General features: G+C 40.5%; 2 protein-coding genes across 2 annotated transcripts; one reads left to right on the forward strand and one right to left on the reverse strand.

Moving 5' to 3' along the window:
• Positions 1-2006: 2006 nt before the first annotated feature.
• LOC149289111 (hydroxycarboxylic acid receptor 2-like) lies at positions 2007-3023 on the reverse strand. Its single transcript, XM_089491024.1, has one exon. It carries the CDS (start codon positions 3021-3023, stop codon positions 2007-2009), a length of 1017 nt encoding a protein of 338 aa, XP_089347150.1.
• A 3604-nt stretch (positions 3024-6627) lies between these two features.
• Positions 6628-12033, forward strand: LOC149289112 (density-regulated protein). The gene is made up of 7 exons (XM_089491084.1): positions 6628-6739; positions 7891-7910; positions 9104-9188; positions 9576-9659; positions 10626-10742; positions 11464-11603; positions 11989-12033. Exons 1-7 carry the CDS (start codon positions 6628-6630, stop codon positions 12031-12033), a joined length of 603 nt encoding a protein of 200 aa, XP_089347210.1.
• The last annotated feature ends 4323 nt before the right edge of the window (positions 12034-16356 follow it).

Here is a 16356-nt window from a genome sequence, read left to right on the forward strand (position 1 = left end):
CCCTTTCCTAACATTTAGTCTGCCTCTCCCTTGTACTTTGCTGAGTCCTTTTCTGCATTTACATATTTCACATTTCCTCTCCGGTCTGAATTGTAAAAGTGTGAAGAAAAAATTAGGTTTCTTGTAAAATAAAGAATGTCGTTTTAAGAAGGGGTAAATAGTGATAATTACTGGATTTTTTTAATATAGTTATAAATAGACCTACATTTGAATGTACACCACTTCCTTCTTGTTTTTTTGCCTTGCAGATGCTTCATCCTAGGAATAAGCTTCACTTGGTAATTATTTAAAAGTCTACGGTAATACAACAGAGCCTGGATGTATAGATTTTCACGGACGTAGCATCAATGGGCTGCAAAATCAGATCAGTTTTATAAACCTAAAAGCAAATACATTATTCTCTGCATGCTAGTCAGCACCGGCTCCAAACTCTATCCTGTATTAGAGAACATCTGCTTTAAAAGCCCAACAAACAACATACTACTCACATTGACATTAACTTTGTAAAACCACTAAATGCGTGTTTATGATATGTGCTTAGTTCAGTAAACATTAACAGGCTGATATGGTATACTGAATAAACCCATTATCTTCTATAGATCACGTGCTGGGAAAAAGGATAACGTTGCCGTGCACATTTATTTAAATAAAGGTATACTTTAAGGCAAACTAATGATGTGACAATGTGTGTAATATAGGTAACAGTCCTACAAACATCAGCATATGGCTTTTGTCCAGTGCGTTACTACTCAATGAGACGGCTAGAAGGGAGATCTGTGACCTCTCCATGTGGCTTATTCACACTATGGAGGACTGAGCCTCCATAGGATGCCGCAAAAGTTGCTGCAAGCCTTTGAAATAAGGAGCACTAGGGATATGACATGATACCCCGGTGCTCAGGAATGAGGACAGTGGCCATAGAAGCAGTTCCAAAGGTAAATACGTCTTTACGATTAAGAGAGCAAAAAGGTAATGTCAAAACCAACCTTTTGAAGGGAAAATGGGCGGGGAGAGGGGGGGTGTTAAAACCCCGCTGCCGCGACCCGGAGGATTCGGGTCTTGACTTAAAATTAACATTATACAATATTAGTAGTAACATAAACACATATGAAGTACTGGTATGGAAAGAGAAGAGGGACATACTCTTGCAAACTTTCGATCTGTAACAGGGGTAAGCATACCACCTAGCTCTCCAGAACAGTCCATATGTTAGAATATGACATCATACCTCAGCAGTCTGCCTCAATTCAATATGTTGGCCCATGGTTAACTCATAAAGGTCTGCTACTAGCCCCACCTCCAAACATCCTGCTGGATGGCACAAAAAAATTAACCCTTTCAAATCCTCAGGCTATGGAGACAGTTGATAAAACATAACAAGCATAAAGCTGCATACAACGGTTCGTGTTCACAAGTAGATCAGAGTTGTAGGAGTGACATGCTATGCATATATATATATATATATATATATATATATATATAGGGTTTATGTGTGATAATAAGGAGATTCAGATAAAGAACTGAGCTGTAGGATGATGTACCAAACGTGGCTTAGATTGGTAAAAAGGAGATACAGAAGTGGTTCAGAGTTGTAGAAATTATGTACTAAACATGAAAAATGCCCATAAACGTTTGTGCGATAGCCTGGAGATGAGTGCGTATACAGAATATAAAGAAATTAGCAACTCGACAGTAGTTGCGGGAGTTTGCGTAGGCAAGCTCATAGAGATGGTTCTTTTCTGTGATCAGCGCCTTACTAGCAGAAATACAGCAGTGAATTCCTGTAAATTGGAATATCCATGTCATTCTCTTGTAAGTGATCCAGAATTTTGAGTTTAAATCCATTGTACTTGTTGGCAGCGCACATAAAATATTTTTTCTTTTATTGTCGATCACAATGCAAACAAGCTGTTAGCAGTGTGCAAAGCTGAAAGTTCTTCCTCTTACCATAGCAGGTAAGATCTATGAACTTCTAATGGACCTTCTTGTCACATATTACTGTTCAATCAATGTGGGCTGGCAGCTGTGTGCAGCTCCGGTGTAGTATGTGAGTTATTGTTATTTTGTTCAGATTCCGTCTCTGATTGGTTAGAACATTTTATGATTTTCAGGTAAAATGCCTGGAATGAGGGACTGAAGAAATAATATACCAGTGGGTTACACATGCTATTCATGTAGGTCAGGGTGATTGTTATGTAGAAGGCTGTGTCCACTGTCTTGTAGATATTGCAGTCGGCTTTTTGAGGAGATGACAGGAGCCTCAACACTTCAATTCTGGTGGACACACTCGGTAAGAAAAATACAGAAAACATGATGCCAACCAATATGATACATTGCACAGCTCTTTTAATCTTGAAGTGTCTGTCCAAGTTCCTCTGCCTCAGTCTCCAGACTATCCTGCAGGAGCAGTACAGGATGATGCAGAGAGGTAGAAAAAACACCATAATGAAGTGCAGGTCATAGTAATCAAAGTAACTGGGGCATATGGTAAAAAAGTCACAGAAAGCGGTGTCTTCCCCACCATTCTGGATGCTGGGGACAACAAATATTGTAAGAACCACACTACCAACCCAAACCGCACAGGCAATGCCAATTCCAAACTTGGTGGGCATGGAGTTGATGCTATGGTGGGGGTGGACAACGCGACAATAGCGGTCAATTCCTATCAATGTCAGGAAAAAGATGCTTCCAGCCCTGTTCATGGCAAGCATGAAGAGGACCAGCCAGCATGGGATTTCTCCATACACCCAGGTCTTCTGTTTCAGGTAATAGTCAGTCCTGAAGGGTAAGCAGATTAGGAGCAAAAAATCAGCAACTGCCAAGTTGAAGAGGTAGACTGTACTGGATGTCCATGACTTAATTTGACAGCAGAAGACCCATAGGGCAATGCCATTGAAACTTGACCCCATCACAAAAACCACAATCAGCAGAGGAGGGAGCAGATAGGAGAGAAGTGGTTCCTTAAAGAAACAACAGGTGCTGTTTGTTCCGTTCCAAAAGGCTTGAAGTCCCTTGTCATGCATTATACAGACCTTGTGTGTACTTCTGTCTGTGATGGCCGACGAAGCGAACTGCACATTTGGCAGGAAGTGATTTACAGAAGAAACACTTAAGAGTGACCACAATTAGCCTTCGTCGGCCTCCAATCAGATCACATTGCTTATTACCTATCTAATTTATGTGCAGCTAGGTTATTGTGGGAGGCTGGTTACTAAGTGGCTATTCAGGTAAACAAAAATTGAAAATGCATTATCTATACAATTTCTCAGTGTAAGTGAATTGTGTTTAAGCTAGACTCACAATATAGCTAACAGGGGTGTGTGAACAAATGCAGAAAACCTTCCAAATATTTCTAATTCTAATGAACTCTGCAAATACACCACATATCCTGTTTAATCCTTCAAAATCTCATTATCAGCACACCTCTTCTGTAACTTTCTGTAAATGTTTCAACATTTCACCAAAAATAACGGTACAAGTAAAATATATTTGCTGTAGTAAGTCTGAATAAAAATAATTTTAAATATTTATACTAATACAACAGTATTCTGTCTGAATTAGATATAATAGTCAAGAAGTAGAAAATATAAGTCATTCAGAAGTCCATGAGTCCAAGTGAGGTAAATGTGAATTTATCTGTAGCATTTATTTTATATTATTAATAGCATCATCCACGATCTTGAGGACTGTCCCGTGGGCGTCCGCAGGATTTTCACTTGCCCTTCTCCATGCTCTTGCCGCCTCGCACTTGTGCCGCCGTCTCTATAGGGGGCCCCAGTAACCCCTGCCACCACTTGTTTCTGTCTCCTTGTGCCGGTTCAAAATTGTTCAGAAAGGGCCCTTCTGACATGGACCAGGCCAGTCCAGGTCAGAAGGGCCCTTTCTAAACAATTTTCAACATGGCGCAGGGAGACAGCAGTGCAACGGGTATGTGAACATGAATGTGTGTTTGTGTGTTAGCATAGATGTGTTTGTGGTGTGAGATGGACTGTGTGTTAGCATGAGTGTATAAATATAAGTGTTTGTGTGTTAGCATGGATGTGTATATATGGTGTGAGATGGCGTGTGTGTGTTACTGAGTATGAGTAAGTGTATGTGTAAGCATGTGTGTTAGCATGTGTAAATTAATGTGACTGTTTACATGTGTGTACCAGAGTGTATGTTGGGGGGGCAAGAAGGCACAGGCCAACTGTTTGGGGTCAATAATGGCATAGACCAGCTGCTTAGGGGCACTGACAAACTATGGCAAAAATAGCACAGGCAGGCTGTTTGGGGGCTAGAATGGCACTAATAAGCCATTTAAGGGCACAGGTAGCAGCCTGAGACATGTGGCTTGGTGACGTTAAGGGCTCTGGGACAACTTTCACACGGGGCTCTGTGGTTTCTAGTTACACCCCTGGTTTCATGCTCCCATCTCTGCACTTACAAGAGTGCAAGGATCCTCTGCCCTTACCGCCCAAATCTGCAGCCAGGAAAATACCTAATGGGGAAAAGAGATGCAGGCATGTATATTGCTCCATGCCTGCCTCCTCTTTCCTCCCTTTTTGTCTTATATTCTTCCATGTCTTCCCCTGTTATGTCTTATATTCTTCCATGCCTGCCATCTCTTACCCCCTTTATGTCTTATATTGCTCCATGCCTGCCATCTCTTACCCCATTACGTCTTATATTCCTCCATACCAGCCATCTCTTTCCTCTCTGTTTTGTCTTATATCACTCCATGCCTTCCCATGTTATGTCTTATATTCCTCCATTCCTGGCATCCCTGCCCCTCCTTTATGTTTTATACTACTCCATGCCTGCCATCCCCTAATCCCTTTTGGTTATATTCCTCCACGCCTGCCATTTTTGCACTGTGCAATATGGATAGGAGATCCCTTTAGGTATCTCTTTTACATGTTATGTATGCCACTGTCTAGAGCTGATCCCTTCATATTCTACAAAGATCTGATACCTGGGCCTCCAAATTAGTGCTTTTGATACCAGTATGTTATGGTTGATATTCCTTCTCGAATGAAGGTGACTCGATTAAGTGTACCTTTAAATAATGTTTAAAAAAGTTTGCCATGAGGACAAATGGGTAATATGTCATGAGTCTCAAGGTGCGCTCATTTAGAAAGTTCCCAGGTATGGAAACTACCTGGGAACTTATGGGCTCCGGCTACCCGGAGCCCTCCCTTGCGGGACACGGCAAGGACTGCACACTGACGTCAGCGGGAGGTCCAGATGACATCAGTGGGAGGTCCCGCTGACATTAATGGGTGGGGAGCCGGGCGTGTCAAGACCCCGCGACACGGAGGATTCAGGTCTTGACCCGTATAATCAGCGCTCACCAGGCAATCTCCGGGTCAAACCTGGAGAGTTCCCAGGTGTGGTAATCACGACACTCGAGTCCCAACAAAACTGCAGATGGATATGCAAGTTATGACATAATATTTACATAATTATAATATATTTAGTGCCAACAGTGTTAGCTGCACTACTTTATGCATTGAGAGCAAAAAGAAGAAAAAAACAGGAGAAAGAAGAATGGTGTGCATAAAAGACACCATAAATGGGTGAAAAGATATGAAAACTTTTCCCAATAAGAAAGAGTCTGCTTCATTTCACCAACACATTTTATATTAACGGACTGCAGGCTTCGTAGTTAGAAAGCGTTCTCAAAGAAAATCCAAGGGTCTTATATGTCGCGTTTGGGTGTACAAAGATGGCGGCAAACCGGAAGCTGTGGTCTAATATAGACAGCGTGGGCTACGGAGGCGGAAGTGCCAGAAACGTAGGGAGTTGAATCGTTTGACGGCTTCCCCGGCGTGGGGATAGGATTGTGTGCTGCATGAAAAAGGGATCCTGGGAGTAAGGTGGCTTCAGGCTGCTTGGGTAATGCTTCGACGACAGGGGTTGGATAGCAGTCTTTACTTTAGTGAAATACGAAGGGCGTGGGAATGGCGAACATACACCTAGACATGTGTGGAAAGCGTACAATTGTCACAGGTCGCGTTCGGGCCCAGCGCTTCTCTAATCAAGACCGATCGCATACTGACGGCAGATATGTGACGCGTTCAGGGCCGGGCACTTTAATCCACTATAATTTGAATACCATGTAGGTCTAATAAATCAGTGTTGTGATGCGATCCAGAAACTGAGGCATCAATATCTCCTTTTGGGTGATGGATTGGATTGTTATTTCTATGTGATGTACATAAGGGATCCACTACTCCAACACTAGCCAAACAATTGCACAAGGCTGCCATTCATGTAGTTCAGTTAGAAAACCCAACAAATAGCTTGACAAAATAGACATCCATGCCTAAAGTGGATGGAATTCCCAGAATGTGGTGTTCATCTGGCGTTTGCTCATGCAGACAACTCTGAGCTTTTACCTATATAATCCTTTCCTGGATGTTTGATAACCCTGTTCCTTTAATAGTTGTATAAATTGTGTTAAAATAAATGGCCGACAGTAGCAGCTTCAGTTTGTTTCAACAGATCATATAAAATTTGTGTAGAATGCACAAGGGTTTTACGTTCCCTGGTAGACTGTTGTGTTAGAGGATGTTTTAGTGTTTTTTATCCTATTATTGTAGACTGTTCTGTATTTCACTGATGTTACTGTCTCAGATCTCAGAGATGGCCAGCACAGCTACTGAGAATTCAGAGCCTGCATCACCAGATTGCAAAGTAGATGTGAAAATCCCCAAGGTGGATGGCGATTATCCACTTAAGGTCCTGTACTGCGGAGGCAAGTATTTAAATACTGGGTGCTATATTTGGGGGCTTATGTATTTCGCTTTGCCTAGACCTAAGTCACTTAATTGGTTAATTGTACCGAAAATGTTGTACATCCTTTTCCTACTTCCTTATTGCTCTGCAAATGATAATATTGCCTAACCTGCTTATGTATTGCCTGGAAATCGGAAGGGTATTAACTAACTGACCCTTATTAACTCCTTCAGTCCCCTATAGACGTACCGGTACGTCCATATAAAGCATCTAAAGAAACCCCTGTGGATGTACTGGTACGTCCTGACCTTCTTACAGCAGCAGGGACGCAGCCTGGACTCCCCCGCTGGCATTCTGCAGCCCGATCTAATGTAACTGTTATATTTTTAAATGCCTGATCGCATCACTGCTGATGTCACCTGGAAGGTCATCAGAGGACAGGATATCCCCTGCAGGGTCTGTCCAGACCCTGCTGGGATATCTGATCGCTCCGATGAGGCATCTGTGGGGACTTGTATAGAGATCACAGTGTGGTCAGTGCAGGGGGGTCACAGGGAGACTGTTTCTCACTCTTCTCCCATGCTGAAAAACAAATCAGCCAAAAAAAGTAAAATAAACTGACATACCACAAAAATGGCAAAATTGCTGTATGACATTGCTGACATGATGTACCAAAAACCCCTGAGATTAAAGCTGCATTATTTAGTTGACGGTGTCAGAGATTTGTAAATAGGAGGTACTGTTGATGGTCCAGTGCCCCTGTGCAGCCCACCAACAAAAAATGCATATTAAAATCTTCTAAGTACTTTAATATGCATTTAAAAAAAAATAAAAAAATCTGTTTAACCCCTTCAGTCCCAGGGGTTTTTGGGACCTCAAAGCCTGGAGCAATTTTGCCCTTTTTGCGCTATGTTGGTTCAGCGATTATTCTCCTTTTCTGCGAATAGTGTACCCATATAAACTATATTTGTTTTTCAACGAGAGAAAGGGCTTTCTTTTGATACTGTAGTTAGATAATTAGCTGAAAATTTAGGATGAGAAATTTAGTAAAAACTACTGAAAATTAGGAAAACCCCGCTTTCTGTGCATGTCGACTGCAAAACTCAACGCAAAATATTTTTTGAAATAACTATTTTTATACTTACGTGTCCTTTGTCTCTTTTTGTACAGTGTGTTCATTGCCAGTAGAGGTAAGCACCTTTTGTAATTTCTACAGCCGATTCCCGTGTACATTTCTTTTAGGGCCACATTTGTGTCGGTAGGGTTTTTGTTAGTGAAACTCCGCTGTTAATTTAGCCAATTTTTTATCGTTCATTTATAACAGCCCTGTTTAACCCCTTCAATCCCAGGGGTTTTTGGTACCTCAAAGCCCGGTTCAGAGATTATTCTCTTTTCCTGTGAATAGTGTACCCATGTAAACTATATATTATTTTTCAAGGAGAGATAGAGCTTTCTTTTGATACCATAGTTGGATGATTAGCTGAAAATTTAGAATGAGAAATTTAGTAAAAACTAGCGAAAATTTAGAATGAGAAATTTAGTAAAAACTAGCGAAAATTTAGAATGAGAAATTTAGTAAAAACTAGCGAAAATTAGAAAAAAAAAACCTGTTTTTTTTAAATTTTCACTCTGAATCCTCACAAATTTAGGTAAAGTGATGGAAAATCCCCTCCAAGTTTATCAATTCAGGTGTCCTGATTTCAGAAATACCTGATTTATATAGATGTTCCATACTTTCCCAGCACCAGGGAGCATACTATAAGGTGTACATTTTTTGTATAATTTTTATGCCTATGGCTTAACAGGTTTGGGGGTTGTGAACGGGGGCAGGAGGGTTATACTGGCTAGATGTTATGCTAGGGCAATGGGATGTAAGGTTTTTTCATTTTTTTTTTGTAATTTTTTTATATATTTTAATTGTTTTTATTTTATTTTTTTTTGCATTTTTTTATATATTTTTTTTACACACAAATGGTTAGAGGTCCTCTTAGGGACCTCCTGAACATGCCAGTGATGTCACAATGACATCACAGCTCACATTATTATTTATATCATTATTTTATTGATTTTTTTTTTTTAAAATATTTTTTAAATGATATATTTTTTTTTCTCCAGCTTTTCTGTTTCAGGACGGGAGGGGGGGTGAGAGACATGGTTTATCTAATATGTGTCATCCTGACTGATCATCTGTCAGTGTTTCTGTACATTTAGGGACTTAGTGGCAAAAAGTACTTTGGTTTATAATTAAAAAAAAAAAAAAAAAAAACCACAGGCAGGTTCTGACTTCTACTTCTATATTATTCCCAGTGTAGTTAATCCATACCCGTACATTATATCCTCATTGTTTTCTTGCTCTGCTAACATGTGATTGTGTTCTTTCCAGTACTGTGAATACATGCCTGATGTCACAAAATGCAGACAGTGGTTAGAAAAGAATTTTCCGAATGAATTTTCTAAGCTTACGTTAGGTGAGTCTCTGCTTCCTTTCACCGGCTTTTTGTTCATTACTACCGGTTTTGTTGAACTAACAGGCGCGTGCTAATGAAGGGGTAAAGCAGTTTGGACATTGGCAGTTAAACACGTGGCTTCTTTCATATCACAAGATCAATGAATGTGCAGCTCAGCCTGGCTTACTTTGCCAGGCTGTTCCCTTAAACTTAATTCACGTTGTGCTGTAGTAAATAATTTTATTTAGAATCTAAATCCAAGATGTTTCATTTTAATTGATTTTGGGGGTTAACGGCTTGTAGCACCAGTTCATATTCAGATATCACTAGCCAAACATCCTTACTGTAGGTGAAATTATCACAAATCATTAGTATTTTAATTAAACCGTTTTTTTGCTTTGTTTTAAGGAAATTCTCCTAAACAAGAGTCTGGCACTGCTGAGGGATCTGGGCCTGCTGGTGAAGAAGAGGAGAAGAAGAAACAAAAAAGAGGTGAGGAAAATGTTTTTTATAACTAAGCTGTTTTACCCTGCTCCTTAAACATTGTCTTGCATTTCTCCGTAATGGGATGGCCCCATTGAACCCTCACCAAAGAAGAATGTATATTAAAGTACTTTAATATGCATTGTGTATCTATAGGGGAAGAAAATAATAAATTACATTGAGTAGCTGCATGCTCTCTCTGGCCTAGTTTTCACACCACTTCTTGGGACCCTTGCGCAAGCCAATGCTAGAGAATTTTGAGATGCACTCAGCAGGACACATCTCCTGCAAGCCTAGGAGTTGGGCTAGGGGGGCAAGGAAAGAGGCAAAGGCATAGTGGTATATTGTGTATTTGTGAGGGCGACCAAATATAAATGTTAAGGGGTCACTCCCCTGTCATATGCATTGAAGTAAGAATAATGGCTGGGCTTTAAATATGTGCCTTCAGCCTGTCTATCCATTAGAGGGACAGTCTCACTTTTTCCTTCATCGTTGTACCTCTGTTTCCTTAACCCCGTGATTTCCCCAAGCCGAGTTAGATGACGGTACCAGGTACCAGCACAAGAACAGTATGTGGCTCTCTCCATGCATAGCGCAAGAACAATGGCATATAGATCAAAACCAGTTAAAGGAATTTGACTTTTACAGCGTGAGGAACAGGCCCGCTGACTGGAAATATATATGAAAACACACACATACATGATGACTAAATTATGTTCTACTGGTTGCTGTCTTGTACATAAGGAGTACATTTTCTCCTATGTAAGAAGGGAAGTATAGAAGCAGAACTGACGTTTCCTTGTGTATATGCACTAGTATGTAGCTAGGAGTATGTGTTCTGGGAATGTGTGACTGTTCTAGTATATAATGCGGTATTGTGGCCTGGGAGGGTCATTAACTATCCAGTATATATATATATATATATATCTTAGGTGTGCAGTATTTCAACCCATCCCTTCATTTGCAATTCCATAGGTGGCCGTGGCCAGATTAAACAGAAGAAGAAGACAGTACCACAAAAGGTCACTATAGCCAAAATACCCAGAGCAAAGAAGAAATATGTGACAAGGGTATGCGGTCTAGCAACATTTGGTAAGTTTGTTTCTCAGTGGAATTGGTAAGTTCGATGAGTTATGTTTTGGTTGCAATAAAGAAGTAGAGCCCTTGTCCACATATTTTGAGAGAGAAGTGGTTAAGCGTTAAGTCATATTCTGAAATTGTGTGAGGGTTTCTTTTGACTCATGGGAAAGTTCTTTACCAAACTGTTACTATACACATTTTTAAGTGTGTATATAGACCAACTCAGTAAGAGGGTCCATCTACATACAAATAAAATAACCTGTTATATAATGCCATGGGAAGTAAATGGATTTGTTGGCATTGTAGATTGTAAACTCACAAGCTATAACAACTTCCACTCTTCTGGGAAGGCTTTCCACAAGATTTTGGAGTTTCTGTGGGAATTTTTGCCCGTTCATCCAGTAGAGCATTTGTGTTGTCAGGCGCTGATGTTGGATCGCAATCTCTGTTCCAGAGATTATCCCAAAGGTGTTCGATGGGGTTGAGGTCAGGACTCTGTACGGCCTGTCTAACCAAACTCGTCTAACCATGTCTTTATGGACCTTGCTTTGTGCACTGGGGCGCAGTCATGCTGGTATAGAAAAGGGTCTTCCCCCAAACTGTTTTGACAATGCTATGCTTCCAGCTTTGTGGGAACAATTTAAAACTTGTTTTAAGGTCTCCTAATATAGCTACTAAATGAAAATCCCAGCCGTATTTAATGCGTTTTTTTTTTATCGACTTTTGTTTTTAGAAATTGACCTCAAGGAAGCACAAAGATTTTTTGCTCAGAAATTTTCCTGTGGTGCCTCAGTAACGGGAGAGGATGAAATCATTATTCAGGGAGATTTTACAGATGATATTATTGATGTAATCCAGGAAAAGTGGCCAGAGGTATGTTAAAAAAAAAAAAAAAAATTAAGGAAACATGAAACACAAGGTGCTACCTTTGAAACTGTTGGCAACAGGTGACATCTCTGCCAAGGAGAGATTTATTGAAACATTTTTATAATACTATTAAGTTCATTCATTAGCGTTAAATGAGACTTTATAGAATATAACCTTAGCTTTTTTTTTTTTTTTTTTTTTGGAACGCTCCGATTTCCATATGCAAATTACAGAAAGATGTCTGGTGTGAAGCATACACTTATTAGTGTATGTCCCTTTAAATGTACTATTGCATTCAGTAGCTTAATATATTATTAGCAAAATGTTTGTATTAAAGGGAAAAGCATTTTAAAAATTCAGTTCTTCCTAAATCCCTGTTCCTTCTTAACAGGTTGATGACGACAGCATTGATGACCTTGGGGAAGTGAAGAAGTGATCGAACATCGTGCCTGTATGGAAAGACCTAAAGTTCTAGTCCATGTAGCCAAAGCAAGAGAGGAACCCGAGAGCATTTCTGTGTCAAACTCTATCAAGCTGTACAACCGTATCAATTGCATTTTCAACACTTTAGAAAAAGCTACTTTTCTTTTTATTTTTAACTGTTAAAGTTAAACAAGGTTCTTCATGCAAATGCATGATATGTGTTTAGAGGAATAAAAAAAATGATTTTGGTCATTACTTGTTGTCTTGTATTTTTGAGCTGGGTACAACAATGTACATTTTAATTAATTAGGTAAACATCCTTTAACCCCTTAATGACAATTGCCGGTCCTGGCACGGCACGGAAAAGCATGTGCTTTACGACAATTGACGTGCCAGGACCGGCACGTCTTTAAGCGGGTGCAGAAAGCGATCTACTATCGCTTTCTGCACCCAAAAAGCGTTGCTGAATGCCTCGACCTCGAGGCATTCAGCAACGGCGCGATCGGCACGAAGGGGCCATCTCTGGCCCCTCCACGGGGCGTCAACATCCGCCATACTTTGTATGGCGGCGGACGCCCGTTTTAAAAGCGTTTAGGAGGCGATCGACGATCGCCTCCTAAACTTAAATGGTGTCGCTGGAATGCCTTGATCAGGAGGCATCCAGCGACACCAAACACTAACCTTTTGATGGGCTGTGACCGCTCCGGAGAGCGGTCACAGCCGCAGCTGCCGGCAATCTTCGCCATCAAGGAAGATGGCCGCCGTCCTGTAACAGGAACCACAAATTTTAAAAGCTCGCTAGATAGTCCAGACCATCTAGAGAACTTTGGCTCCACTTGCAGGTTGAATACAGGTACTGCATTCACCATGCAAGTCAATGGAGCCCAGCTTTCTAATCACAGTGTGATTAGTAAAAATAAATTAAAAAATAAAATAAAATTAATAATAATTAGAAAAAAATAGTAAAAAAACAGTAAAATGTAAAAATCATTTCCCACTGATGTCACTATCAGGGGAACCTCCAAGTTGAAAAAAAATGTTACATTTTTTTTAAAAAAAAATAAAAAAAAAATATATATATATATATAAAAAATATATTTTTGTGAGCAAGTCCTAAAATTAGCATATTAGCTTAAAACAATTCTCGCATGGAAAGAGTTAAAATACTGGCATATTAAATGCCCGTGGGGTGTCTACTTTTAAAAAATGTATGATTTGATGGGGTAAATTGAATGGGCCAGGTTCAACAACGTCCCAATTAACACGGGGGGGAGGATGGCCACACATCTAATTTCCAATTAGAAAAATGCACACGTACCAAATGTGGCCTTTTAGTTCCCCCCAAAAATGACACACCCATGCATGTGGGGTATCACTGTACTCAGGAGATGTTGCTGAACACATTATGGGGTGTCGTGTGACAGCGGCATATACCAGGAGCTGTAAATTCATACATAAAGTAGGTGTGTGTGGGAAAAATACACACACAAAAATATTACTGCAAACTTTGAAAAAATGCTGGTGGTAAAATATGTGCATGCAAAGAGTTAAAATACCAGCATTTAAAATACCCTGTGGTGTCTAGTTTTGAAAAATATATGGTTTTGTTGGGCACACTGAAATGGCCTGGCTCAAAGATGTACCAAATAGGGCATGGGCAGTGGATCCCAAATGCCAAAGTTCAACATTGAAAAAAGCGCATGCCCCAAATGTGGCCCTTTTGCCCCAAAACAGCCAGGCAAAATCATTCATGTGAGGTATCGCTGTACTCAGGAGATGTTGCTGAACACATATTGGGGTGTTTTGTGATAGTGACATATACGAGAACATTTTAATTCATACCTGAATTAAAATGTGTGTGGAAAACCAAATGCAAAAAAATGACTACCACAAAGTTTGACAAAGACTGGTGGTAGATATGGTGCATGGAAAGAGTTAAAATACTAGCATTTGAAATACCCTGGGGTGTCTAGTTTTCAAAAATATATGGGTTTATTGGGCACACTGAAATGGCCCGGCTCAAAGATGTACCAAATAGGGCATGGGCAGTGGATCCCCAAATGCCAAAGTTCAACATTGAAAAATGCGCATGCCCCAAATGTGGCCCTTTTGCCCCCAAACAGCCAGGCAAAATCATTCATGTGGGGTATCGCTGCGCTCAGGAGATGTTGCTGAACGCATATTGGGGTGTTTTGTGATAGTGACATAAACTAGAACATTTTAATTCATACCTGAAGTAAAATGTGTATGACAAAACAAATGCAAAAAAATGACTACCATAAAGTTTGACAAAGACTGGTGGTAGATATGGTGCATGGAAAGAGTTAAAATACTAGCATTTGGAATACCCTGGGCTGTCTAGTTTTCAAAAATATATGACTTGATGGGGTAAATTGCATTGGCCGGGTTCAAGATACCCGAAATGGCACATGGGGGGAAGAATTACCAGATTTGGAAAAAATGGCTTTGAAATAGCAAAACGCTACCTGTACTTATTGCCCCATAATGGGTAGAAAAAAGCAAAAAAACATAAAAACATTGGGTATTTCTAAACTCAGGACAAATAGTAGAATCTATTTAGCAGGTTTTTTCATTACCTTTTATAGATGAGTAAAAGATTTTTCAACTAAAAGTTAGAAACAGTCATTTTTTTCTAAATTTTTCACCATATTTTATAATTTTTTTAATAGTAAATAATATGATACAATCAAAACAATGTCATCTAAAGAAAGCCCTTCTTGTCCTGAAAAAAACAATATCTAATGTGTGTGGGTTCAGTAAACGGGAAAGAAGAAAATTACAGCTAAACACGAGCAGCGCAGAAATGTTAAAAAGGCCATTGTCACAAAGGGTACAAAAAGTAAAATCAGCCTTTGTCTCGAAGGGGTTAAACGTACTCTTAATTATATTTACGTTATACCAAATGCAACAAACATCTGAAATTTAAACCGGTATCAAAGCAAACTACTGCCAGGTCTGCATGATGTCTGTGTGCCAGCGCACATTGTAGTGTATATTATAGTATTTTCCTGCCCTTTCTTCATGTTGTTCATGCCAAGCGCCTGTTGTGCCCCTTGCCTGTCAGGCCCAAGGATGGTCCTCATGAAACTGTTTAATAATTTTGTTAGTTTGATTTCTAATCGGTTGATTTGTTTTTAATCAAGGGCTTAATAAGTTACCGGCACAGGTAAAAGCTAATCGAGAAATGCAGGAGCTGCCTTAGTCACCTAACCCCACTAGGCACGCGCTACAGAGGTATGGTAGGTATAGAGCCAGCAGCTGAATACGTGAACGGGCTGTGTATTAGGGTTCCTTGGTGTCCAGGTGGTGGGCCATTAGGGACCCAGAAGCCATTCTTAGTTGCCATGGCAACTAAGTGGGCTTGATGGGTCATACAGATTGGTAGTATAAAGCACATATTGTATGGCAGGGCTGCTGAGTAAACCGTGCTCAAAAACACTTAAATACTCCTTAGTCATGTGCATCTACCGGACTTTTCTTACCCCTGGAATGTGTGGTTATTTATACACTGACTAGTCACATACACTAAAGAGAACCACGTATAAAGCCCACAGATACAGCAACGAGACCCAAATACACTTTTAATTAGAGTTGCGAAAACAAGTAGACCAAATGATCCCCCAGAGTTTCCGTCACTCCTCCTAACCTTAGCATCTGGACCCACTATAAGTATGTAGAGTAACTGGGGGCGCCAGTTTCTCTGAGGCGGCTCTATAATCACGAATCCAGAACGCCCTGTATACGTTGTGTAACAAGCCCCGCGCAGACAGGTAGGAGTGCGATTCACCCACAGAGCCGAGAACGAAACCACGCATCGCGTTTAAGTGAACCCCGCTTAGAAAGCGTCGTCCCGTTCGCTGCCTCCAGGTAACGCTACGAGCCACCCGGAGCGATCTGGTGAACCCCAAATCTCGCGAGCTCCAGTGACGCGCCGGTCTCGCGGGATTTGCTCAGTACAGGGTTTTTTTGAGTTTGGTGCGGGCTGGCACAGCGTGGTAAGTCCCGGGTCAGTATCAGCGGGATCTCAATTATATCATGCAACTTTATTTACACTCACACTGTGTCAAAATGTTCTCTGGGGAATGTCACGGTTTGACTCCGAGTATCAAATCTTAGGGTATCAGCGTGAAGGGGCGTATTATTAACGTCACATAGTCTGGAACTGACCCCTTCCTAGTTAACAGTTCTGTATGCATGACTCCCAACCGGTCCATTGAGTAACAGTATACCGTATTTGCTCGATTATAAGACGACCCTGAATATAAGACGACCCCCCAAAATCTGAATATTAACTTAGGAAAAAAAGAAAAAGCCT

The sequence above is a fragment of the Sceloporus occidentalis genome, unplaced genomic scaffold (assembly GCF_023333645.1).
Source record: "Sceloporus occidentalis isolate IW3139 unplaced genomic scaffold, rSceOcc1.0.p SCAF_48, whole genome shotgun sequence".
In the NCBI taxonomy this organism is placed as follows: Eukaryota; Metazoa; Chordata; class Lepidosauria; order Squamata; family Phrynosomatidae; genus Sceloporus; species Sceloporus occidentalis.

What these genes read in the sequence shown, in the direction of transcription:
- LOC149289111 (XM_089491024.1), bottom strand. Translation starts at nt 3,023, where the DNA reads ATGCATGACAAGGGACTTCAAGCCTTTTGGAACGGAACAAACAGCACC.
- LOC149289112 (XM_089491084.1), top strand. Translation starts at nt 6,628, where the DNA reads ATGGCCAGCACAGCTACTGAGAATTCAGAGCCTGCATCACCAGATTGC. An exon ending in TAAGGTCCTGTACTGCGGAG is followed by an intron (nt 6,740 to 7,890) that starts GCAAGTATTTAA and finishes CTTTTTGTACAG; the next exon opens with TGTGTTCATTGCCAGTAGAG. An exon ending in GAAGAAGAAACAAAAAAGAG is followed by an intron (nt 9,660 to 10,625) that starts GTGAGGAAAATG and finishes GCAATTCCATAG; the next exon opens with GTGGCCGTGGCCAGATTAAA.